Source organism: Dermacentor albipictus, chromosome 8 (assembly GCF_038994185.2).
Source record: "Dermacentor albipictus isolate Rhodes 1998 colony chromosome 8, USDA_Dalb.pri_finalv2, whole genome shotgun sequence".
Lineage (NCBI taxonomy): Eukaryota > Metazoa > Arthropoda > Arachnida > Ixodida > Ixodidae > Dermacentor > Dermacentor albipictus.
Genome location: NC_091828.1, coordinates 95,263,773 through 95,290,817, shown reverse-complemented (window position 1 = coordinate 95,290,817; position 27,045 = coordinate 95,263,773). Strand labels below are relative to the sequence as shown.

Below are 27,045 nucleotides of genomic sequence, written 5' to 3'. Positions count from 1 at the left end.
GAATATCTCTTGTCTTTAGTTAAAAGGAAGGCAGCGTTCTGAAAAAACATTTGGAGGCAGTGTGTTCCATTCGCTGATGGTCAATTGCGGGAAAAAAAGCGAGTGTTTGAAGGGGTTATTGGGTGCGAAGTGTCGCGTCAGATAGCGATTTCAACTATGTGTGGTCCGCCGGGAAAAAGTGGGAGAAATGTATTTACCAGGATTGATATTATATCACCGAGTGTACTTGAGCCTGGGGACAGCGCTGCGCTTTTCCAAAATATGGGATGTCATTACTAGCCATCAGTGACGAAGGTAAATCAAGTTTGTGATAGGCATTATAGATGAATCTTAATTGCTGCTCTCCTCTGAACCATTTCTAATTTATAAGGTAGTGACTACAGTGACGGGGCCCGTCACTTTAACATCTGCACTACAGTGACGGGGCCCGGTACTTTAACATCTGCACTACAGTGACGGGGCCCGGTACTTTAACATCCTCACTACGGTGACGGGGCCCGTCGCTTTAACAACAACACTACACCGACGGGGCCGTCACTATGTCGGTATTGGGGGCGAGGTCGACTTACGGAGTCGCCATCTGTCGGAAGCGCCTCATATGCGTCGGCGTTAAATAAAGGTTAAATAAACATACTACGCGGCAGCCCTCCTGAACAATTTTGCAAGTACTCTCGAAATGGCAGTATTTTACCTTTAAAATAATCATGTTGGACAAACAGAAAGCACATAATGGTTTACAAACGCTATCTCTTTGCCTACTACGTACAGTAAGCTGGGACTGCGAGCGGTCGCCGCAATCGATTCCACCGAACCGGTTTGCGTGAAACGTAAGCAATCGCTGAGAAAACTATGTGAAATATGTTCTTATAGTGGGATGGCTGTCTGTGTAAATAAATGTAGCATAACAGAATGAAGTTGCAATGCAGCGATCGCACGGGTTCGCGGTGACAGACTTCGCGTCTGCATGATGCATGTCCTCGCGCAATGTTTCGCTTTCGCTCCGAGCACGTTTTCGCACCGTGCCGTGAGCTTTATGCCGCAGCATATGAGCATTTGACAGTACGCAAGCTACCATTGTTGCATGGACACTATCGGAGCTGTTCAAAAATAATTTCGTTATAGCCAGGGGTCTTCGACGCCTACAGCGACTTGTGATGTTCCGTCGCGATGATTCAGTCTTAATTTTCTTTTCTTTTCTTCTAAAGTCTTGGAAGCTTCAATATCATTATTTCTCAAATTTCATCGAACTGCATGTTTATCGGTCTTCTAAGCGAGCAATTACCCGCTGCTTCTTTTTCTTAATTCAGTAGAATATTGATTGTCAGGTGCTCACAAGCAGGAACATGGGCCGTGACTTTTTAAATGTGTTTTTACCGTTCCCCTTCCATTAGAGTGAACTTTCTTTATTATAATCATCATACGTGTTACAGTGCATACGCAAAAGATTGTACATTCGTGGACAAGTACCCATTGCGGTCGTTCGATCCGTATGTGTGCAATCATGTATTCGATTACTGCACGGAAGTTGCTGACATCGTGAAATTCACGTGGTGTTGTGGACAGTACTGGAATAAAATACCGCGGTCCGTAAAGTGCTTGGCATCCCCATAGGCGCCAGCACCGAGAAGCTCATGCAGCTGGGGGTCCACAACACTTTCGATGAGGTTGGGTCACAGAAGTTAGTCCGCTGGACTTTAACCCGTCAGGGAAAGGCAGTGCGTGCTCGACGCGTGGTCGCGGGAGGCCGTCACGGTCTCGCCGTTCCCGCGCAACGTGCACCCGCAACGCAATGTAGGCACACGCCGGGCCCGGGCCGCACTTCTCGGATCCGTCGCCGACGAACAACGATCGGTCGCGTTCGTCGACGTCGCCCAATACGGTTCGTCCGACCGGTTCGCGGCGGCCGTGGTGGATCACCGGGGCAACCTAATGCCGCGTCCGTGCGGGGCAGGTGTCCGGATTGCGGAGATCTGATTCTGCACTTTAGAACACATGCTCTGGCGGTGACGGGGACCACGGTCATCTCACCACGGATGAAGAGTGGGAGGAGGCGGTCAGGCACGGCCTGCCCGTCCCAACGTCGGAACGGCTCGCGGCGGCCCCCTCCCTCATAAGGGGGTTTCGGAGTCGCTCCTCAGGACCTTAATAAAGTTCACTGCCTGCCGTGAAGTGCTCGAAGTTGTTTGCATAGAATGTTTGAAAGAAGTGCGGCCATTGACGTCGCTACAGTGTCGACGTAAAGTGCCGGTCCCGTCTGTGGTTAAGGAGACGGGCCCCGTCACTGTAGTGTGTATGTTAAAGTGCCGGGCCCCGTCACTGTAGTACAGATGTTAAAGTGCCGGGCCCCGTCACTGTAGTGCACGATTATGTTAAAGTACCGGGCCCCGTCACTGTAGTACAGATCTTAAAGTGCCGGGCCCCGTCACTGTAGTCACTACCAATTTATAAACATCCTTCCTAAAACACGGGTCCCAGGCTACGTATGCGTAGCCTGGGACCCGTGTTTCATCATCGATTAATTGCACCGCCATCTGTTTCAGTTCCGATACGAAGTACTTCGTACCTGACACTTTCTAACACCAACGATCGCGCATTACACGCTGTTTCATTAGGGCGATTTCCACTAACGCAGTAATGAACGATGTGTCAGAAATCTGTGGCTGCACAATGTTCCCGCCATACTTTGAAGCTGAAAATTAGATAAAGCCTTAGAAATACGACTTCTCATTTTGTCAATTGGTGTTTACTGACATATTACAGTGCGTACACTTACTTTATTTTATTTTATCTTTATTTACCATAACCTTATTTTCAAAATGAGTAAATTTTATGTAGCTGGTGGCGCTGTTATCGAAACTAGTTTTTTTTTTGTTGTTGTTGTTGTGAAAGAAAAGTTCACCATGCTCTGCGGAATATTGAGTTTCGCTTTTGCAGCATGGGGGACCACGCGTTGGCTTGAACGTCGTCTCAACGTTTGTGTACTTTCTTGCAAAAAGCTTACTCTGTCTAGATTGCGTGAAGTGTGACCATTTAAACTGCTGCTTGTTACTTCCGGTCATATTTTCCCGCCGTGGATCAGCGTCACTTTGCGCAAGCAAGTCGTGGTTTGCGCCCAGTTGGTGCCTGTCTGGGTAACGTCGTCTTCCAGCCGCTTACCTGCAGCGTGAGCAAAAATGTCTTTAGCAGATGAATTGCTCGCCGATCTGGAAGATGCGGGAGACCTCGAGGAAGACCAGCTCTATCAGCAGGACACGCACATTCAGGAGGTCGAAGATGTCATACCGCTCGAAATCGACACGAAGGTTAAGTCGGTTCGGGCGATCGCCAAACTACGGGACTCCGAAGAGGTGAGATGCATGCGCGTGAGACGTGGTAAACATGCTGGTTATGTATCTGTACTTCTATGTGTCGGGTGTCTAGCGGGCCTTCCTAAACAAAATTCATATCTGGAGCGTCTCTCTGTTCGCCTACTTTGAAAGTTGTTTGCTTCGTCGCGTTGTTGGGCTATTCCGCTCTACTGGCACAAACAGTTTCGTTTGTCATGGGCCTGTCGTGCTGTTTAAAGAAAATCTTGTGGACTTTTGAACAGTCCGAGTGTTGCTTGAACACAACACGCGTTTTCATCTCGGAATAGAGTACGTGTTAAAGTACTCAGTGGGTAACCATCTAAGGAACACTGTCAAAACGCCAGCGCATTCGTAGCTGTCAGTTTATTGGTTGCCCGTTTTTTGGGCTGGTTCTATTCACATAGCCAAGCATTTAGCCATGCTGTCGGCAGAAAATCGCATAACAAAATGTGGTGCTGTGATGTATGATACCGCGTATGATTGTGTTGAAATCGTGAACCCCCTGCATGTCGACCTCGCAGCATAATCTTTTATCTCACCTGTGCTGTAATAGTGCCTTGTGTCAGGATCACATTCTCATTGGAATGTGTTTGCCGTGCCATGTGTAGCAACGTTGTAGCGACATGTCATCAAGGATGCCATTTTGGTTTGTTTGTGTAGTGGTAGGTGGGATAGCTACTGTGCTGGGATCAAGAGACATGCATAGAGACATAATGTTGGTTAACACATCTATTTGGTGGCACATCTATTCAGTTACTCAAACCGCAAAACTTCTTTCTTTCCCTGGCAGCTGGGACGTGTCATGAGAGAAATTAAACAGAAAGTGGTGCAGCCTCGCAAGGAAGAAGGTATGTGCAGTTTCCTGGATTTTAATTAAGTGTGTTGCTTTCTTGTCGGGTTCCTGACCTTCTTTTGTCGCACTTCAGTGACCGGCCCCGTCGAAGCAGACCCGGAGTACCAGCTCATCGTGGAAGCCAACAACCTCGCCGTTGAGATTGACAACGAAATAAGTGAGTGAACTGTTGAAGACAGTGTCCCCTTTAAAAGTAACAATGTTACTTTCTTCCCACAAAGATAAAGCAAAAAGAAACATTAAGCACTGTTGTATAAATAGGTATCATTGATTGCGCACTGCAGTCTTACAACATAACATTGTTTATTTTACAATATACAACACATTAGCCAGAGAAATCGCAAATGCCTGCATGTTGGCTTTGCTGCATAAACTTTTATCTTACCTGTGCTGTAATAGTGCATTGTGTGTACATTTATGTGCAGGTGCACACCTGCACATAAATGTTTCACAACTGTGCCAAGTAAAATATGACCACTGGTCGGTATCAGGGCCTATTTCTTCACAAGTTGGGGAGTGTGTCACATGTTGACTGATGTCCTGTGTAGTAGTTATTTATTAGTCCAGAGTTAAGGGCGCTCGAGTTCTATCAACAAAAATGTGTTATGCGAATGTCAATAAATGCAGAAGCCTAAATGTTCACCTTGACCCATGATCATGGTGTTTGTAAGGTGAGCCTATGCACCTCATTCATGCCAGCAGCTTTTGCATTGCTTCTAACAATACTAACATCAGAGTTGAAGCATGAGAGCTTTTCAATGCAGAGAAAATAGCATGAGGCTAAAGTTGATGAGCATCAGCTTTAGCCTCATGCCATTTTCTCTGCATTGAAAAAAATTGTACACTCATCCAGTTCTTTCCATTGAGGGTTCCTTAAAATCTTGTCTGAGAGGCAGATGCCTTGTATTCATAGAGCGGCAAAATAAGTGGACACTCACTCATCAATATATCCAATATGTTTTCATCCTCTGCACTCGCAGCCGTCAGTGCTCGATTGTGTTCAAGCATGCACTTGCTGGCACCCTCTCATGTTCATACTCACGACCATTCACATTCATGTCGTTGAAGTGAGTGTAGGAGTGAGCATGCCAACCTATGCTTGTGTGGCTCCGTTGTTTGATGCCGTGTCTTCACCAACCTTCTGCTCCAGACATCATTCACAAGTTCACCCGAGACAACTACCAGAAGCGATTCCCTGAGCTCGAGTCCCTCGTTCCAGGAGCCCTGGATTATGTTCTTACTGTAAAGGTAGGTAACTGCACTTCTTAATTATGCAAGTTTACTTTTAAAGAAGGAAAGAACAAACGCATCTCAAGATATACCCTATCTTTTTTTTCCTTTTCTCTTTCTTTTTTAGAATAATCGCCGCAAAAGTGTCAATGTACTTTGAAGTGCACATTGTAAGCGAATGAAATGCAAATTGGGGGCTTTATTTTGTTAGAATTCTTTCAAAACCTTTCTTTTCGTACATAATGCTGAGAGTTGATCCTGGTGAAAATGCTGTGCAATGACATCAGCAAGACAGTGATGCAACGCAAACTACAAACTACACAAATAGGGAGAACGCAAACATTACGAAATCTGACACTGTGCATTGTAATGGTGCACTGAAGCTTGTAACATGGGCAAATCAAGATTATCTAAATCCAATCCAGATTAGATTATCTAAATCTAATCATTCCAGTAACCCGTCTCCATCACGTTAATCTACCTTTGTCAAGGCACATAACTGGTCTCATTTATATAATGGCGTATTTTGTCAGTTTGGGATATTTAAAACAGTTCGAAGAAGAGAAGGTGTGGACACTTTCTATGTCAGAAAATTAAGCTGAAAGTTTTTCTTAAAATAGAGGAGTGAGCACCCTTTCAATCGCAGGTGCTTGCTTGGTTACTTTATGGTAGATTAGCAATCATGCAAGGTTGTTGTGCACTTGGTGTTATGTTGCATGTATTTTCAAATATTTCTTGGGGTGTCTTGTCTGCGCAGGAACTTGGCAACACCTTGGAAAAGGCCAAGAACAACGAAGTACTGCAGAGTTTTTTGACACCTGCTACGATAATGGTCGTCAGTGTGACAGCTTCAACAACACAAGGGTGAGCAGCGCATACAGCTCGACAAATGTTCTGGCAAGGCTGTGAAGTGCTCTTTGGCATATTGTACTTCAGGAGTTAGTTTATAACTTCTGTTATCGTTCTTATTAATCTTCTGTATTATTGGTTTGTGTGTGTGTTTGTGTATGTCACCTACTCCTGAAGTAGCAGTCATTGCATGTGGCAAGTCAGAACGTCTTCAGATGTGACTAAAGTCTAGCTCTCACACATGTGTGCTTTTTGTGTTGCGTGGTCATGCAGGCAGCTGCTTTCGCAAGAGGAGCTGGCAACCATCTTTGAGGCGTGCGACATGGTGAGCACTGACGGTGAAGCCAGACAGCAGCGTGTTGTGAACTTCTGTGACTTCAGTGAAACAGAAAAAGAGAGAGAAAACAAAAGAATTTATTTCCAGGGAAGCAGCATAACGTGCACAACTGTTTCTAGACCCATAGCCAAAAACTTAGGGGAACAACAGACATGGTGTATGACTGTGTGGACAGAATGTGAAGGACAATAGGGGCAGTAAGAATGTAGAAATGTGGGTGGCAAGTTAAAAATTTCTGTAGTTGATAAAACCGGAACGGCACAGTTTACTGTAAATCCCAACGGGGAAAGTAATCACCATTTGTAAATGATCATTAATGAAGGTCGTAGCAAACGTTAGTGCACTCTTAATTTGCTACGTAACTGGGGAGGTCGTCAAGATAAATACACGCTACTGCTTCCTAACATGAAGCAGTGTGTGCATGATGCAGACGAATCAATGAATACGTCAGTTTGCATTGATATGTTCAGAAAAAAAAATTATCTGTCAATAATAGGAATCCAAACTAATATCCGAGTGGGGTAGTATTTTCATTTTTCATGGCCCTGCACGTGCAAGTGAGGACATTATTACGAACCATAGTTATATGAGCAAGGTTTTGCCATATACTGGGTGTTTTCTTTTTTTTTTTAAGCTATCGCACAATTGCCTGTGGCATATTGCGCGATTCTAGTCTTTGAGCTGGATTACTGAAGAAAGCCGGGCATTACTTGCACGAGAGATTGAAATGCATTGCCGACTAAGTAACAAAAATTAACAATTAAGTTGTTTATTATTACTTTACAGCGCATATTGTAATTCACTAATTGTAGCCAGTGAGATTACAAGGCGCATCCCACTTGGAACGAATTTTCAGGATGACACCAGTTTCGAGATAGTCATCCCAAGGTGTGACGAATTGCATGCGCGTTCCAGTTACTCTTCTGCTTCAGTACACAAAACGCTGTTCTGTTAAAAAAGTAAATGGAACAACAGTTCACTTTTATCATGGCTGCAATTCATAAATGCAATATGTGCCTTAAAGTAATTATATAAAAGCTTTATTACCTACTTTTTTTTAGTTATTCAATTATGCATCTAGATTTCTCATGCACCTAGGGTGCGATCTTGTATGCATTCCAAAATCGAACGGAGGCGGTCCGTTCTTTACGTCACGAAACCGGCGGTCCGTTGCGTTGCGTTCGTCTGATAGCAGATGACACGGAATGATTGACAGCAGATATCACGCCACAATTTACGTCATGGTGTTCGTCACGGTTCAAATGGACCAATCATGTGCGTCTCGGTGGAACGGACCGCCTCCGTTCTATTTCGGAACGCATACAAGATCGCACCCCTAAAGTCCACCACTTCGAAAAGCAACCCGTGTAATGAGAATGTCTATGTTAACGAAGCCTGGGGGTAATCTGCAAGTGTCCAAGGGGACACATCCATTTCATCTGCTGCTGAAATGCTGATTGGCTGGGGGTGCCTGTCTCCCTCTGACGTGTACTGCAGCCCAGCCAATCAGAACTTCAGCAGCAGATGAAATGGACGTGTCCATTAGGTGGACACTTACAGAATACACCTCCTGATCTAAGAAGAGGTTGAACTTTTGTGAGAAATGAAAAAATGAGGCTGAGAAAAGTTTAATTGGGGTTTTGTTTATTAGTTCTGTGCAGCCTTGTGACTAGGAGCGATGTTTTGCAGGCTCTTGAGCTGAATGACTTCAAGCAGGAGATCTACTCGTACGTCGAGTCACGGATGTCTTTCATAGCACCCAATCTCTCTCAGATTGTCGGAGCATCTGTCGCCGCCAAGTTGATGGGTAAGCGGCGAAAGTAATTAGAATTTTATAAATTAGTTACTACAGCATTATAATGTCATGGTTTTGCTATATTGCATGAGCTTCCTATAACCTCCTGTTAGGATACTTAAGTGTTATTTTAAGGCCTTGAAAGTTTTAAGTGTGTCCCTTTGTATTTCTAAATGCAATAAACGTTAAACTATTATGGACTTTAGTTATATACGGCACTGTGTTTATCAATCATATTGCAGGTGACACCACTGTTTCTTTTTATGAACAAATGGATGGATAGTATGAGCGTCCCCTTTGAAACGGAATGGTGGGTTGCTCCACCAAGCTCTTGTTTTCATTTTGCCTAATCACTTACCTATATTTTTTAGAAAACACACAAAGAATTTATAGCATCAAACTTATTGAACCATTACTGGGAACACTGTTTCTGTTCCTCAGCCGTTCTTCAATATCAATTTTACTCTGAGCTTCTCTTGCTTCCAAACTTGTCCAGCCCGTGTCACCCTGCACAGCTTCATTCGTAGTGTGGCTTCTGCCTATTCAGCGCACCTGGATGTTCAAGCACTTAGTGAAGGGCTGAGCATGCAGGTATGCATAAGGTGGGGCACGAATGTGAATTCGCTGTCGAAGTCCACGCATGACATTGAAACAGGACCATCAAATGGGTAGCCGACAACCTTGTAGCAAACATTGCAAAACATTTAATAAAGTATACATAGTATGCACGTACATCATTCAACGATACTCCGCGACTTCCAGTTTATGGCAGCGCCATGTTGGGGAACCTGTAGGCCTATGCGCTCGTCTGTTGATAAGGTACCCCAAGATGGCGGAAGGTGGCGGAAGCAGACGACAGCAGCGGATGTGACGTCACGTGCATACTATGTATAAAGGGTGTCCCACGTAACTTGTGTCAAACCATTGAATTGTTTCAAACTGACGCTTAAACTATATATTGTATGCTACAGCTGCTTCAACTGCAGTACAAATTGACTAAAGTGGACTGTGCCTGTGTACCAAAATTATAATTATGTAAGTTTTTAACCACATCGCAGCACCGTGCTTGTGCTTCTCTGTTAGTACAGAGGTCAGGTAGGTCTCACGATTTTGTAATAATCTTTAAGTAAATGTAAGGCAGCCGTGTGTTGGGTGCAAACCAATGAAGCGAATTTTCACTGAATTGCGGAGACAAAAGCACACTGCTATGGAAAAGATGCACACACATGCACACACACATTGGGTGCAGTGCTTCATCCATAGCTTGTCCTTTTTTGTGGGTGTGTGTGTGGAACATGCAATGCGCATGCGCGCATATTTCTTTTCTCGGTATTGTGCTTTGCTCTAGCAGGACAGTACAGCTTCATTGATTGGCAGCCAGCCAGCCTCTACGCCGCAACATTTCCTTCGTATGCATAGACTGACCATACTGCGAGTTCCACTGGTTATCCCTTCAATTGCGTTTTCACACACAGCAAGAAACATTTTGTACGGTTTTGTTTGTCACTGTTATGTGTCATGTGCAAAGTTACGGAAAACAGTTGATGGTAGTGGGAGAGTACATCACTTGACGAGCCAATCGCTTGCCGCCATAGTTGCCATTCCTTCGACTGAGGGCTATTGCTAGAAGGTGTGGCTTGCCTCAGCAGCGGGCAGTGACATGATAAAATTCGTGGTAGAGTGTCAGCTCACTTGATTTTATGAAGCGGTACTCAGTCAAAAACTTTGTCATCTTCTCGTCACTGCACTCTCTCAACTTACCCACTGCTGTGATTCAGTGGCTGTGGCATACTGCTTCCGAGCACATGTCGTGGGTTTGACTCCCAGCATTCCAGGGAAGCCGTATTCCATTGGAGGTGGAATGCAGAAGTGCTTGTGTGCCACCTTTTGGGTGGACGTTAAAAGAACCCCAGGCGATCAGTATTGCAGAAGCTCTCCGCACGGTGTTCCTGGGAGCCCTTGTGTTACTTTCTTGAGGAGTTAATCGCTGTCAGTCAACCACTTACTCTCTCAACCTTAGGTGTGGCCGGCGGCCTGACCAACCTGTCCAAGATGCCCGCCTGCAATGTGCTCGTGCTGGGCTCCCAGAAGCGCACCCTCTCGGGCTTCTCTTCCACTGCCGTCATGCCGCACACTGGCTTCGTTTACTACACAGACATCGTCCAGAACACACCTGCGGTGAGTTGTCACGCAGCTCTTGTATGCTTGTGATCACACTTAACCGTATAGTATAGTAAGTTGAAATTCGTAGGGAGCTGGGCAGGTTAGCATCCGTTCATCTTAAAGGAGGGGTCACGGGGCTGGGTAAAGAAGTAAGACGGGCCACGTGTGTTGACTACAGCTACGTGTGTGCTGTATATTACTGTTGTATGTTGCTCTTGCACTGTCATCCACGTTTCAGTAGCCACTTGGTTGTAGTCGGCGCACATTGTCCTGTCTTCGTTCTTTACCTTGCCCTTTGATCTACTTACCTTTTCCGAATGACCATATAAGCTTTAGAGAGCCACGCCCCCAATTGATTGTGGGCTGTAAGAATTTATAGGCAATGACTCGTGTTTCTTGGTGATGGTAGCTGCTCAGCTTTCACGCTGAGCTCAGCTTTCACGCGCACATTCTGATCCTGAACACAAGGTTGCGGGTTCAGTTCGAGTTTGCGGAAGCATAATATCAGCGTGATGCAACATGAAAGTATCCATGCAGTCAGTATTTGATGTGCCCAATGCAGTGAAAATCAGTCCGGAAGCATTCATTGTGGCATCCTGGGGAGAGGCCATTGGAATCAAGCAAGTACAAGGGAGATTTAGCCTGTCACTAATGTGCATTAATGTGAGGACATCTTGTGACACTTTCTTCAACCACAAGCGCATGAGAAATGTTTCTACGTTACACAATTATTGTCATTGAAGAAAAAGAAAAGAGCCATTACTGCATATTAATGGCTATGTTGCTGTGAACATCCTTATCCCAATAGCTTAGCAGCACATTATCTAACAATGCATTAGTAGTTCTGTGTGCTGTGGTTGAACTCAATCTCACGAGATGCCGCTACCAGAACTGTTTGTGTTGTTTATGTCACGCGCATGCCGTGAATTGTAATCTCTATATTGACATGCTGTGAATGTCTATTGCACAGTTGAATCTTGATATAGCAAATTATAGGATATAATAATGTAAATTTAACATGATTAGCCATGCTTTATTTCATTGAGTATTGTACTGGTTTTCGTAACTGAAAATGCAGAATCCGAAAGAATATCAGCCACAGTGACAGCTCAAAGTGTTCTGGTAGCAAAAAAATGCCGGATACCCAGCAAGAGCAATTGAATAGGCACATTCTCGGCACTTGTACTCATTCTGGACAGTGGCTTGGCTGCCTTGCTGCCAGCGAGCCATCGCGTCAGCCTCGTATGATACCCCATTCGCTTATGCTGGCAAATCAACAGAAGACCCTTTGCTGGCTTATCTTATTGGAGGCATCATGCTTATGTTTATTTCGCATAGACCTTATCGCTGTCGCTTTTCTCCCCTTCCCCGATATCAGCATGTACGCTCATAACGAACATAGAATCGGATATAACGAAGATATTTTCGTGTCGCATGCAACTCCGTTGTAGTGACATTGGAAGTTGCAACGAGCTTTCAGTGTTATATAACTGGGCCATTATTCAACTACAGCACCCCTTCCTCGTATGTCTCAATCGCAGGACCTGCGACGAAAGGCCTCCCGGCTGCTGGCAGCCAAGTGCGTGCTGGCAGCGCGTGTGGACAGCTTCCACGAGGCCCCCGACGGCACAGTGGGCGTGTCCCTCCGCGAGGAGGTGGAACGGAAGCTGGACAAGCTCCAGGAACCGCCGCCCGTCAAGCAGGTCAAGCCGCTGCCTCCGCCCATCGACCAGAACAAGAAGAAGCGCGGAGGACGCAGGTCTGGATCGCTAGATGTTCCTTCTGTCCTGAAAAACATGCGTGCCTGACAAGTTTTATCGCTTTACTGTAATGCAGGTACGCAATTTGTGGAGGTTTGTTTTCGATTGTTGTGTATATATTCCAATAACTTTGTGATATTTTATTTATGTGAAGTTTAGGGCTAAACTGGCTTCAAAAGAATATAAATACAGTCACTGACAAATTTTCAGAGCCTGACCCCTTGGGCCCACTCAATTATTCACAGCTACCATAGCACCGCCACCTATAATCCATAGAACCATTGTAATGACATCAATCAAGATTTTGACTTACAACTTTTCTGAAAGCTTTTGAAATATTTGATGAATGTTTCTATTCTTCTATGGCACAAATTAATCCCGCTGCCTGTTCACAGCATTCTCTTAGAACAGAGACTGCAAATTACTTCAGCAAATCTTACATGATGGAACAGTCTAGTTTTTTGTTTTGTTTTTTTTTCCCGAACCTCCAACTGTAGTATCTAAATTTTAAGGTTGGCAGGTCTGTCTGAAGATATGCACTGCAGAGAGCTGACATTGGCACAGGTGTCAGCTGGTGCAAACAGCATATCGGAAGCGCCTGCAGAGGTGGCTTGTTGGCTATTGTACGCTGCTTTGAAACACAAGGTCACTGTTCTAATTCCTGGCCACTGTACCCGCATTTTGATGGGGGGGGGGGGGGGGGATGCAAAAAACACATTACTACTAATATTCAGCTGTGCGTTAAAGGACACCAGCCTGTGAAAATTAATTCACAGCCGTCTGCTGTGGTGTCTATCATAGACTGAGTGTTTCTTTGGTATGTTGGACCCTGTGAATCGATCAGTGCATCCGAGGCAGCACAGTGATGTCTGACAAACAGGAGGTATGACACAGACTTGCCGTCTAGTCACTTTTGTTGCCGGTTATCCTTGTTCCCTCACACTTTTGTTTGTGGCTACAGTGTCTGTTCTTCTTTAACATCTTGTTTGTCCACTGTTCTTGTACTGTTTCCAACTTCTTTTTTTTTTTGTATTAATGCCAACCTATCCAGCTGTTGGATAGGCAGAAAACTGGTACGCACTTGGCTCTGTGTTTGATCGTAATATCCTATTTCAAACTTGAGCCAGAGTAACTTCAAAGCTTGCTTGTTCTCCCCCAGAAGAAAGAAGTGGATGTGTGTTGGCTGAGTTCTGTAGTTGTGCATCACAATACATTAGGCTTGCACGAACATAAATTGTTTAGTTCAAAGTGAATAGTAATAGCGTCGAATAACTGCAAAGCAATCCTAGCCTAAACACAACACAGAGAAGTAAACAGCTATTAAAAAAGGTGACTTACTTGCAAACATAACAGCTTCACCTCAAAAAGCAGGTATTCTTGAAGTGCCATGATTCAGATATTTTCGTGCAATAAACGCAAGTTCTTAAGCATTTTTTACACCACCAGCAGTACGGAAGACTCATTTGCAATCTATCGCAAACCTTGTCCTAAATTGTAGTGTATTTGTTGCTCCTGCAGGGTCCGACGAATGAAGGAGCGATTTGCCGTGACTGAGCTGCGCAAGCAAGCCAACCGAATGAGTTTTGGAGAGGTGGGCCCATTTGTCAATCTTGTTGTGCCGTTCTCAACTTTCTGCACAACACCATGGCTCATTGGAGTTTGCCACTGGGTTCAAGCTCTGATCACCGTCTTACTCCAGCTTTCATGGTGCACCCTTCATTGGGCCACATTGTCATCTGGCATATTTCATACCCTGGAAACGTGCCACATTCGAAAACTCTTGGTACTGTCTCGGTGCCCACGAAAATGCCTGTTTGTGGGTGTAGATGTAGTACAAAAATGCAATGTTTTCGAGGACTCGTAATGAAATATCTCAGGGTTGCTTTACTGTTAGACATGTGCAGAAGCATTGAAACTGAAGCAGTTAAAAAAGAAACAGGCTCTTGTAGTAAAGCTCTCTGAACTAATTTGTGGGCACCAAGTTACGTGAAACCAGAGCCTATTCAGATTCACTGCCCTGGTCGTAAGTAGCGCTGGCTAACACTCCCAGTGCTAATCTTGTGCACAAGTACCCACGAAAGTTGATGGGAGAACGGCTGCCGCGGGAGCTTGATTGTTAAGCACCGCATGGCATAATGCAGGAGATGTGGGTTCAGCTGCCACCCGCGGTGGCGTGTTGGCATGTTGGCGTTTGGTGCAGTTTCATTGTTTCTGTGTTAAACGCAACAGTTCATTTCCCCTGCGGTTACTCTGGCTTCATTGTCTATTTTCTTGTTATGGAAGCCCATGCGCTATCGTAGGATGGAGGGCAACATACAAAGCAAAATGTTTGCAAAACCAGATAATTGCCAGTTGCAGTACATTAAATAAATTGCTTACAGTAGTTAGACCTCTGTCACTGCCTATCTTACCAGTGCAGACCCTGCCAATTACCTTAACCTAACTCTGAATGGCTTTAACTGTGAGCATTTTTATTTTATTTTATTACCTTTTAAACTGAGCAAGAACTAATGCATATCAATTAACAGTGCCGGTAAAGTGGTATTCAGGAAACTTCTGTTGACTCGTGTCACCAGCTTCCTTCAAATGTAAGCTCTATCTGAACAGGATTGGTTTTGACTTGGAGGGCATAGTCATGCTATGTTCCTTGTATGAGCTTTCCTGTGCCTTCTCTTAATTTTTTTCTTTTTTTCGTCTCCCTTGCAGATTGAAGAAGATGCCTACCAGGAAGACCTTGGCTTCAGCTCGGGGCAGATTGGCAAGTCTGGTGCCGGTCGGATCAGGTCAGCTCAGGTGGACGAGAAGACCAAAGTCCGCATCTCCAAAACACTACAGGTGACGATGCAGGCATTCTTGTTATGTACAGAAGTGGCCTTTATGCCTGTAGTTCTCTGTGTGCTTAGCAGAAGGCAGGAGTACTTCTTGTTAGGCTAGTTGACGAGACATACCTTGCTGTCAGTAGAGGGGTGCAAATTAACGCATTCATAGACAGTCTGTCTACTTTGTGTGTGTAGTATGTGCTAATTTGCACCCCCTCTTCTAACAACTGGCAGACGGTTGATGCCAACAGTCCTTTACTTTTTCCCCATTTACCCTTTTGGTGCTCTTTTGCCCCATGTTGAGAAATGTGTAGTGTGTGTGCATTCTGTTGGGGCTTCACTAAGGTCACTTGGTAGATAGTGCGGGAGGGGGGGGGGGGGTGCATTGGCCTATAGACAGACTTGTGTAAATGCGTGTCACTATAGCAGGTTCTGCATGATGGTGTCTGTTTGACATTATACTTCAAGCCCACCACTAATTTTTATAGGGCATTGTTAGTTGACATAACAATTGTTATGATTACTTTTCTTTCTTCCTTTCTTTTTTCTTCTTCTTCTCCTGATTTGTATATATATATATATATATATATATATATATATATATGAATCAACAACCCCAACCCTTCTGTTGCATTATTCGTGGTCTCCAAATATCGATATAAGGAAATAAATCTAAACTTTTCTAACTTCTTTTGGCAACGTCAGCATGTAGGTTCATAACAGATGTTATAACAGTCTAAATGTATTCATAGTCGGCCACCAGTGGCTACTTTATTTTGCATAGCAGTCTGCACATAGTTCGATGCTTGAGCAGCCATGAGCCTGCCTCAAGACTCATGAGCAGTAAAAAAAAATCCAAGAAAGTGCCAGCCTCACACGAGCAAATACGATATTTGTAGTAGCGGCAGACATCTGATTTGTTCCAACCTCGTTTGCTGCGTTTTGCTTCACAGAAAAACCTTCAGCGGCAACAAGTGTACGGAGGCAGCACAACAGTCCGGAGACACGTGTCCGGTACGGCTTCGAGCGTTGCATTTACACCACTTCAGGTAAGCACGGTGTGGGTGTCTGTGATATGACAGCACACCGCTCGTAATCTGCCGGCATATGTCTTTTAATTTAAAACAGAACTAGTGGGAGAGGCTGTTTGAGTGCAAAATGTGCACAGAAAGAACTCTGGAATTGGCCCCACAAGCCTTAAGTAGTGTCCTTGACAGCTGATCCTCTGAATGAGTTTCATATCTGGTGCTCTTTGGCCATCATTGGCCCTTGCGCCACAAAACCGCGTACATCGTCATCGGTTTCGTGCCACCATCTCTATGAGGCGTTAGGTGTAGCACTGCACTCTAGTTTTGCACGTGTGGAGGACGTAGAAGATGCAACAAAGATTAATAAAGGTGCGGTGCTCGCTCCATCGCCTCAACGCATTGCACCGTGAATTGTATTGTTGCATGTTGTTCTTTGTGTCACAGTGAATGTACATTATTGTATTTGCTCTCTAATCTTATGCATTCCTGAACAATCAATTCAAAAGGTACTTCCATTTTCAGGATATTTCGCGTTTCTGCACTGTGTCAAGAATGACGTCGCTCCTAGACATTGATGCATCTTGCGCTATAGTCACTTGAAATCAAACTTATGAAATTCTGGGGTTCCACTTGCCAAAACCATGATCTGATTATGAGGCACAGACACCAGATCAATTTTGACTATCTGGGGCACACCTAATGCACGGTACACAGGCGTTCTTGCATTTCGCCCCGATCGAAATGAGGCCGCCGCAGCCGGGATTTGATCCCACAACCTTGTGCTTAGCAGCACAACCACTAGGCAACCACAACGGGTACGCGAAATTGAAGGCATCTCCAAAAGTGACAATCCAAGAATACAGCACACATTTTATGGCCACTTGTGCAACAAGGTCGCCTATTTTGGGACGGATTCGGTATTTCGGACTCCCTACTATATTTAAAACGATTCGGCAGTCCCTGTCGAGTCTGAATTATCGGTCGGCGACTGCATAGCTGCATAGCATCCACTGACTCTGCCAACACAAGTTGTTTAGGAGTAGCGCGAGACGTAGTTTTTGTTTCGTTGTCTTCACTTTCTGCTGGGAATTGCGCTAAAGGCCTTGCTAACCATTGGAGCAAGATGGGCAATTTCAAGGAAGCGCCACAGGTTTTATTGTTTTCAAGCGTCTTCTGCGGGGTGGTTCCATTTTCCCAAAGATAGGAGGGTGCTAGCACATCATCCCAACCTCAGATGAATGCACAATTAACAGGCATGCAAATGTCATGGTTGTTCTGGTGTTTATGTGGTCCCGTAAGTGATGTAAACAGCATTCTGCTTATTTTACGTAGCTTTCTTAACCATAAGGAGAACTTTCATGTACTCTCTGTGCCATAGTAGCCTTTGCTTTTCTTTCTTTTAATAATCATGCAGCCATGAGTATTTTGAAAGGCATAATTGGTTAGTGGTGAGAATGCTTAAAGAACGAAAACAAAACAATGCAAGAAAGACTATGGAGCCACATTTATAGCGGCTGAACTTTAACAAACACGGGCTCTGAGGAGCAAATGTCGAATGCTTTGAACGGGAGATGCATTAATTAAGGCAGCACATTCTAGGCACCCGAACCAAAAAGCTCAAGCGCTCACCACAAGAGCAGCAAAAAAGCACAATGTGTTTGGGTTAATTACGACAAGAGACTGTGTGTGTGCAGTCTGTTGTAAATCAGCAAGTTTTCAATATTTAGGGCAGCTGTCTTTGTGACATGGTGCCATTACGTTGGGCATTGTTTTGTGCCATGCATCTCGTGCTTTACGCCCAACTGGATCAGGCCACCTTAGCAGGCTATAATTACATGTGTTCCAACTCTCCTGAAAATTTTCCATAATCTATACGAATGTTGGGTCAAGCATTAAAAATTTTATTAATTCTGTTCGGGAATAAATATTGCACCTCAGCCCCCGAATCTTCCGTTGCTTGTCGTGTGATGGTGAAAAGTATATTAGAAGGGTATTTGCTTTAAGGAAGTTTAATACAGACGAGTTCTCGAAGCAGGCGAGATCGTCCACAGGAAAGTCACTGAAAAAGTATCTGTGACGTAAAAAAAAACACCTTGCTTTTCAGTCTCAACTGTTCAAAGTTTGCTGCTGCTAGCGTGCTAAGTCTAAAGCAAGATCGTGGTTAATAAAGTGCGTATGTGTTCCACAAAAGGCACATGCTCAGGCAAGAAAAATGGAGGATATTTTCCCCCTTTCCCCTCTATGTCGTGTCTGCATGCTTTTATTAATCTTAAGGTACATGGGTTGGCAAGTGTATATAGTTACAAATTTGTATTTTTGCTTTTTTGCTCATGAAGCCAACAGACAGCAAACCCAAGCTCTCCTTGGTTTCATCCATCTGTCGGCGCATCTTTACTACAGCTGCCAGCTGTAGTACAGATGCAGTGTGCAGATAGATGCGCTGTCACTGTGCGCATTCAGGAGTGCAGCGCACCAGATCAAACGTACCACACGTGTTGCTCACTGCCAAAAAACGCTATTCCAGGGCCTGGAAATCGTCAACCCCCAGGCGGCTGAATCAAAGGCCGGCGACAGTGGCGCGAAGTACTTCTCCAACACGGCGGGCTTCCTCAAGGTTGCGAAACCATGAACGACGGTGCTCCACCTGTCCTCCCCATTTGTACATACAAGTAGTGAATAAACTTCAATCATTTGGTGTATACGGAAGGCGTTAGCTCTACTTCTTTGCTTTTTGTTGAAACCAGATGATGTAGGTAGTTGTAGCTCAAGAGGCGATGGGTGGAGCCCTGTTGCATATGAAGTGCAGAGAAAACAATGCCATTACCGCTCAGCGGAAATGACATATGACTAAGAGCGCGCAACTCCTCAGCATGAGCTCCGAGATTAGCTGCTGCCTGCGGCATGCTGAAAAAATCATGGAGGCATTGTGTTGAAACTTGCGTCATATCCGGCAACCACCAGGTGAACACACCATCTGCTTAGATGTTATTTGAAGACTGCAAATGAGAAAAAAAATTTGACTATTTCCAGCCCTGCAGCTTCGCAAAGCTTGTTTTAGTAGCATTTATTGCTCATGACCAATATAGCCAGAGTGAAATTTCATTACTGTTAACCCTTTAAAAGGGCCCCTCATTAGGTGTGGCCATTTTGAGCTGACAAGCACAGTGTATACAATATTATATGCGCAAATGATTGTGTCTGCAAAGTACAGAACCTCGTTTATATGTTTTGGAAAAAGGCCCGAGAGAAAACGTACTAACTGGGAAAACGTACGATCCGAAGTAACTAAAAAAATTTCACAGACTCACTTATTGTTGACGTCCACATAATGCGAAGCGCAGCGGAAGAGTCGATGTCAATCGCACGAGTGCGCCTACATACATGGCATTGCTGTGATTTCGCTCGCAGTAACATACGACTTTGAAAATTATTCAAAGCAACATCAGTTATTTGTTGCTTCAATAGACCAATTAAAGTTTAGAGAAATAATAAAACATACAAACCGAATGTCTGCATGTTTTTGTTTTGCTTCATACCGCGCGCATAGCAAGAGATGTACAGCTGAGCGTGAATGTATAGAGAACATGGCATATGCAAAAAAAAAATGAATTTCTTATAGCATAGCCGTGCAACGTGAAATTGTATAAAGGCATAGCGTTGATCAAGCAGACGCACGTGGACTGTACACTTGATTTCAGCCTTTTGCCTAGACTGAAAAGAAAAAAAAAGAAATTTAGCGGCAACTCTGTTCCTTAAGATTCTTCACTTAACCATAGTATTTCTATTTGTCTGCTTGTATTTCTTTCTTGTCCGCAGAGAATGAAACTGTCATTTTCTACCATGTTGCAGTGCTCCGATAACGCTTTTTCATCCTCTCGTGTCTGCCTCAGTGCTCGTAACTGTGGCACCAACTTATACCGCTAACGAGGTGTTCTCATGCAGAGCGCGCAGAATCGTGCGCTGGGTGAAATGAGACAAATGCAAGAGCTCGCACGCATAACCGTCAGTGGAAGTATGCCGCGCAGCAAAAATGCACGAGAGAGAAAAAAAAATGAAGCATAGTATAATTATAGAGGAGTCTAATTAGCCATAAATATTCGACACTAATACAGTGGGTGCATGGATGGATGGATAGATAAGGCTGAACGCTTTAAATCGGGTGGCAGCTCATGCCACCTAGTCGCGACTACTTTGTACTTTGTGGAGGTTGAAATTTCACTCTTACCTAGATTTTAGCCACCAATTGGACAACCTTCGTTTGGTTATTTCTACCCGCTTAATGTCTATTTTGCCTCCATTGTCCCTAAACCCCAATGCTTTGAAAAATCAGCCCTGTTGCTTTGAACTGTAGGTTTAAGCCCTTTACAAAAAAGTTTTGATCCCCGGTTGCAGTGGCCATTTTTTTATGGTGCCGAAATGCGAAAGCGCAGACTTAGAGATGCAACAATCTTTGGTGGTCAAAATCAATCTGGAGCCCTCCACTATGGCGTGCCTCATAGCCCAAATGTGCAGTTGCAGAATATTGAACACCACAATTTGTTCATTACAACTGATAACATTGCTGCAAGTTTACAATCTGCGCTACCAGATGACACCTCTTAGTGCTAACCCACTCCGCCTTTCATAAACATGCTTTGTGCGACATTATTTGGCCTTCCAATGAGTATTTCCTTTTACTATAATGTTTCTTTGCAGTGCTAAGTTGTGAAGCCTACAGCACTTCTGCAAATAAAGACAGCTCAGACTATTCAAACATTTTGTCCATTTTAATGTCATCGCTAAATCTCCACGAAGGTTCCAAGAACTTCGTTGGCATGCTTGGCTTCGGAAGCGACATTCTTCTTGTGGGCCACTATGCAGTTTTTGAGCACTGCGCCAGAGCCAACCTCTTGCGCCCCGCAGACGATGCAACCCTGTATGCTCACGCCATCACCGACTATTACACCGTCCAGAAGCACAGAGTCTGACACCTTGGCCTGTGCTCCGATCCGACAGTTCTGTCCGAGAACACAGTGGCGGACGGACGATTTCTCACCAAACTCAACTTTGTCAGCAACAATGTTGTCGAAACGGCCGGAGGCAACATGTGGGAAGATTTCCTTGCTCAGCTGATGAGCCTGCAGTCCAAAAAAAAGACAGTATAAAGACATGTTTTTTTTTTCCTGCATTTATTCTAAGACTTATATGTCATTGGCCTGCGCATAACTTGCGCAAATAGCAAATATGCAAAGAGCTTGAAGGGTTATTTCCAAATAATCTTTGCGATACTCTAGCAAGTGCAGCTGTACCTGAACTAAAGATTGAAGTTGGAATGGAACTTGCTGACAAAGTTTTGTTCAAGGAAGAGCTATGAGGCATCTTTTCATTTCACAGCAAGAAAACTAAGGACTACCACTCACCTGTCGATTCGCCTCCATGTATCCAGCAACAGTGTTTGTTCTAACTAAAAATGCTCCTTCAGCGACGTATGCATAACAATGTATCGGGTTCTTCTGGGTGCCCATGTCACCCAAGTTAAACTCGTCTCCGAGATCCACACCAAGAAGGTCACTTCCGCTGAGTGGAGCATACCTTTTGGAGAGGGAAAAAAAATCAGAATCAGTCTTTTATAACCTGAACTGAAAGTGATTACAAAGATATGATAAATGCAGTGAAATTCAAAGTGGATGTGTCATTCATACAGGCACTTGTGCGAGAACAACACGTAAATAAATACTTCCTTGCTAGCTTTTGTTCATGCGAGAGACATCAAGGCAGTGTCAATGGCTCCTTGGCAGATGATCCAGCCAACACGACGTTATGCAGCGATAATCGTAACCTTCCTTGTATGCAACCGAAAATTGACAGTTTCAAATCTAACAGTCACGTCAACAAATATTTACAAATTTTCTTCGTTCTTGTCACTACTGCCATTAAACTTCACATGAGCAAAGATAGCTTATCCTGCGTACGAATGAAATAACATGATGTAATGTCAAGTCCACCCATCACATTAGTCACGTAACCAAACTCGACGTGAACGCCCGGGAAACTGCCACTCAGTCGACTCGATTTCTGCGTGCTCTAAAGCACTGGCATACAGGTCGTTACGCAAAACATATGAGTAACAGCCGGATTACAACGAGGTCGACTCGTACGTGGACCAGCCCCCACCTGAATATGTCAGTTTCCGTCTGCTCCCCGTCCACGACGTCTTCCGACGCCGGCTTCGGCGGCGCGTTCTTAAACTGATACCTCGTCAACAGCGGCACCAGCTCCCCTTTGATGGTCGTAATGCCGTCATCCCTGAGCAGGTAGGGGAGGAGCCACTTGTTCAAAAGGTAAACGTGGGCGTCCACCAGGTCCGACCGCACGTCCACGACCGGGTGTTCCTTGAGCACCTTCCGCCGCACGGTGACGGTCTCCTCGAAGTCAGCCTCCGCGTTGAACAGCACGAGTCTCTGGGTGCCGGGTTCGATTCCCACCAAGTCGCGCTCGAGTTTCGGTTTGCCGCGGGTCCCCGGCACCGGCGACTCCCGGAGCGACTGCGACACGGGCGCCAGCAGCGCGGTCATGGTCGCGTTCCGCACGCGGTGCAGGTTGGCGACGCGCGTGAAGTCGAAGTCGGTCACCAGATCGCAGCCGACGACGAACACGTCCTTCTTGATCTTGCCCTTGGCGACGATCTGGCGCAGGCTCTGCAGGGTGCCCAGGTCCTCTTCGCCCGCGGAAGCGGCGACGAACTCGTAGTCGATTCGAAGCCCGACGCGATCCGACAGCGAGTCGTCGATTCGAGCGCGTGCTGATGACGGAAGGACGACGATGGCCTCGGAGAAACCGGCGTTCTTGAGCGCCCGCAGCGGGTAGTATATCATGGGCAAGTTTGCGACGGGCAGCTGGTACTTGAAGCAGTCCGCGGTCAAGAGCTCGGTGAGCCGGGAACCGCGACCGGCGGCCATAACTACGGCTTGGAAGTCGATCATGTTGCTTCTTTCGGAACGGTTAAGTACGAAGATTGACGAACACACTAAAACCTCGGCCTGCGCCGCGAAGAACGCATAACAGACGCGACTGAAGATTCACAAGACCCGCAAGGCCCGCTGTGTTGATGCCACATGCGCCAGATGTAAACAGATGGAGCGCGTTCGCATGCGTTGGACAAGGCGCTGGTTGAACACGTGGACGGTGCATTCTCATTACGCACACAGTGTAGCGTGCACTTGATGCGCTGGTGGTGTATAATTTGAACACTACGGTGCAGGTAACATGACCTCAGGCTCTCGACAATGATTGCTTCAAGTAATAAACGAACGCAACCTGGCATAATTATTGGAGAAAGTTATGTTAGTCACACGGGACACTTTCGATCGCAATCAAGGCTGATTCGGATCGAATTTCTGGATCGTGATCGGCCTTCACCGATTGCGCTGAGGAGCCAATCACGATGGCGAAATACGATCCGGATCAGGCTCAATAGCAATCGAAAGTGCCCCGTGTGACACCAGTAAACTAAAGCAACATTTTACATAGCTGTGAGAGCTTTAAATATTTTACTGTTATGCAAACGTCACTAAAATTGTCAAAAAAAAAGTAAAAAGATGGTTGCAATGTGCAAATGGGATATAAATAGTTTTGTAAGAGCAGTTTCTGTCAGCCGAAATAGCTCAGTTGGGAGAGCGTTAGACTGAAGATCTAAAGGTCCCTGGTTCGATCCCGGGTTTCGGCAATAAATTTTTTTTAATTTTTTGACGTTATTTATTTTTATCATGTATCGGTCAGCAGGTTATCAACTGTTTCCAATCAACAGTGGGGCTCGTTGAATTTCTTTCCTGTTAAACAGTAGTGTGCTCATCAACATTACTACTGTAGTAATTTGTGTATACTTATGTGTCCAGCACATTAAGATCTACTTCAGCCTCACCAAAATTCCTCCTTTGTGCAAATCTTGCACTCTCATATAAGATGTAAGCTTTATAATAGTTAACAACACTTAATGATCAACAAAAAAAATTAAACTAATTGACTCCACTACTGTACCACTGCCTAATAATGTGTGTACACATTGTTAGGCAGTAGTCCAGTAGTGGAGTTAAGTATATTGCACTACCAGCACTGGGTAATTCCCACAACACCATATTTTAATCTTGAAAGTATCATCCAGCATTCCTCAGGTATCAGTAAGTTGTTCCTCTACCATTTATCATCTTTCTGAATTAATGACTTACCAATATCACCCCCCACTTCGTCGTCGCACCGATGAATGCATTCTTTCTATCGCCACATGTATACACTGCTATCAGGACCAACTATAGCAACGAATTTACTTGAATTTAATAGAAAACCGGTGCAAGCCGTGGATGACGAAGCTATAGATATTTCCCAAGGTAAATTCATGCATGTATATCACAAACCTATGAACTGCTTCCACTTTTACTCGTTTGAATATACTCAACACCCTTATCACCCGTGACAGAGTATGGGTACCTTGGCATTCTTATCACCAAGATAGCAGTATTCTGTCTGTGGTCTGTAAACGTCCACCTAGTGGACATACCCATTTCGGCTGCTGCTGAAGAGCTGATTCGCTGGGCTGGGGTACCAGCGAGAATGAAACCGACACTCAGTGGCGGCCAAAATGGAGTCTACTACAGGTGGACACTTACAGAGTACCCCACAACACGTACTAAAGGCTGTATTGGACGTATTGAGGTCGCTTGGCTTCATCAGAAAGAATTTGCCATTCCTGCCTCCCTCTGTCGGACTAACGGCTAGCACCTTTGTTAGAACAAAACCTGAATACACGGCAGCGAATTTTTCATTAACACTCTCAAATCGATGCAAAATCGAGCAGCCCAATTTATCACTTCTAACTACACTATAACTACCATGTAGCATTACTGCCATCCAATGTTCCCTCAGTCTCCCTCCTTTTATAGTGCAGACGCAGAATAGCTCAACTCGGCTTACTCTACACGACATATTATAATTTTCAAAGTTTACATGGTGCCCTTCTTCTCCCGCCGGGTGCAGTTCTCTGCTTCTTTACAATTCCCTTAGCATCCCATGTCTCCATGGTACCATACCAACACTTGACTGAACTTGAATGAACAACTAATTTTTGCCCAACACCATAGTAGAACGAGACGTACTACTTGAATTAATTATCACTGAATTAAAGCCTTCAATATTTAGAGAGTTAGCTTATAAACAGGACATTTCGAGTATCAAGTTCTTTTCGTTCATGACATTTATTGCTTTCTGTACTCATTCTTTTTTCAAGTTAACTGATGCCATCGTTATGCCCTTCCTGTTTGTTTACAATCATCCAGCAATTTGTTGATAATTTTTTATAACTTTTTGTACAGTACTGCTCCTTCTAAATTCTTTTTTTCCCTTTATTTATTATACATTCTCATTATTCATATTATTGACTTTCTGTACTTTAATTTGTTGATCATGCTCCCCCCTTATGTAATACGTCCTGGCGGTGGTAACCATTAAGGGTAAATTAAATTATGGTGATTATGATGATGATCACTTCAACTGTCAACTAAGTTTCCCTTCACAACTGGCACCCAATTAAATGACTGCTGGTAATCTGTGCAGTTATACATTTCATAATAGCCTTCCCAACTACACAATCCTTTTCCCTAATCTCAACTAGAACATTCCATACTTAATTATGCTCAATCCCTAATTCATATTTGTCTCACTCACAGTTAAGTTAAATACCATTAACCATCAGAACTTACATTTAGGGACCTAAATGCATTACAGAAATTGCTAAATGTTAATTTTTTTTATTGAACCAGCAAGTTTATGCATATCCCCACCAAAAAACTGATAAACTGTATCTGTTAACAATGTCTAAAGCTCACCATTGTGATGTGTTAGTCTACATACTATGTGACATTGTTACACTGTTTATGACAGTTTTGCACAAGCTCTATTCATCAATTATTAGTACATTTCAATGCAGTGCCTATTCATATAATTTTGTGCTTTGGAATTCTTAATAAATGCTGTTCTCAGTATTGGAGACATTTGTTTAAATTGCAGACTGATGTGAGAGAACTGTAATCTTGATGCATGATTATTTCCTTTTATCTTTCAGCTTCATCAATTTTGTATATGGATTGAAGGCCTAAAGGCCCAACTATTTAAAAAAAAGAAAGAAAAACTGCTTACAGTGGTAGGCAGGTTTCTCTCTGTCTCTTCTTTTTAATGCAACAACCCTTTTTAAGATCAGTTCAGTCAAGACTTGGCAAAATGATTCTACGCTTCTAATGCAATTCTGAAGCTCATTACTGGTGCATTTCCAGGGACAACACTGCATGCTAAGTTGTTCAAATGAGGCTGCAATGCTGCAAGACATTCTCTCGAATTTCAACGGACAATATAGTCGTGAAACTTGACATAGCGACAGCCATGCTACACCAAGTTGCATTCAATGCAAACACTGCTTTTCTCCAAACTTTTTTGCGCTGATAACATAACTAATTTCAGGGCAGGAGAGAGAGAGAGAAATAGAAAATGTTGTGTCAGTACGCCTTAAAGTTGCAGGACTAGCCTGAACCCATTAATGGCGAACACCTGCGACCAAAAACGGCTCCAAAATGGTCCTCAACTTTCAGGGCTTTAATTTATAAACTACGCTTTTTATGCAGCCAGTCCCAAGTACGATAGTTATAGGCACTCTCCAGAACCTGTACTGCCGTCTGTTGCATTTGATGGTAGCCACAAAACTGTTCTCCGGGTCCAGTTTGTCAAAAGCCAAGAAAAAGGTCATGGCCGGACACAAACTTAACACATCTAGGAAGGCCTTTAAAAGGATAAGTGGTTTGGCGTAGTCTGAATCGTACCAAATCGTGCTCAGAGACGCAGT

At 44.4% G+C, this 27,045-nt stretch overlaps 2 protein-coding genes and 1 non-coding gene across 3 annotated transcripts; 2 read left to right on the top strand and 1 right to left on the bottom strand.

Moving 5' to 3' along the window:
- The first annotated feature begins 2,892 nt into the window (after nucleotides 1-2,892).
- Nucleotides 2,893-18,882, top strand: Prp31 (pre-mRNA processing factor 31). Its single transcript, XM_070522912.1, has 13 exons — nucleotides 2,893-3,347; nucleotides 4,138-4,195; nucleotides 4,274-4,357; nucleotides 5,351-5,448; nucleotides 6,188-6,294; nucleotides 6,553-6,604; nucleotides 8,306-8,423; nucleotides 10,432-10,589; nucleotides 12,116-12,333; nucleotides 13,853-13,925; nucleotides 15,041-15,169; nucleotides 16,107-16,202; nucleotides 18,706-18,882. Exons 1-13 carry the CDS (start codon nucleotides 3,174-3,176, stop codon nucleotides 18,808-18,810), a joined length of 1,470 nt encoding a protein of 489 aa, XP_070379013.1. The 5' UTR covers nucleotides 2,893-3,173; the 3' UTR covers nucleotides 18,811-18,882.
- A 2,044-nt stretch (nucleotides 18,883-20,926) lies between these two features.
- Nucleotides 20,927-23,450, bottom strand: eIF2Bgamma (eukaryotic translation initiation factor 2B subunit gamma). Its single transcript, XM_070522911.1, has 3 exons — nucleotides 22,335-23,450; nucleotides 21,581-21,752; nucleotides 20,927-21,298 (listed from the first exon to the last, which is right to left on the bottom strand). Exons 1-3 carry the CDS (start codon nucleotides 23,141-23,143, stop codon nucleotides 20,960-20,962), a joined length of 1,320 nt encoding a protein of 439 aa, XP_070379012.1. The 5' UTR covers nucleotides 23,144-23,450; the 3' UTR covers nucleotides 20,927-20,959.
- A 363-nt stretch (nucleotides 23,451-23,813) lies between these two features.
- On the top strand, nucleotides 23,814-23,886 carry TRNAF-GAA (transfer RNA phenylalanine (anticodon GAA)). Its single transcript has one exon. It is a non-coding gene; the product is annotated as a tRNA-Phe (tRNA).
- Nucleotides 23,887-27,045: the final 3,159 nt, after the last annotated feature.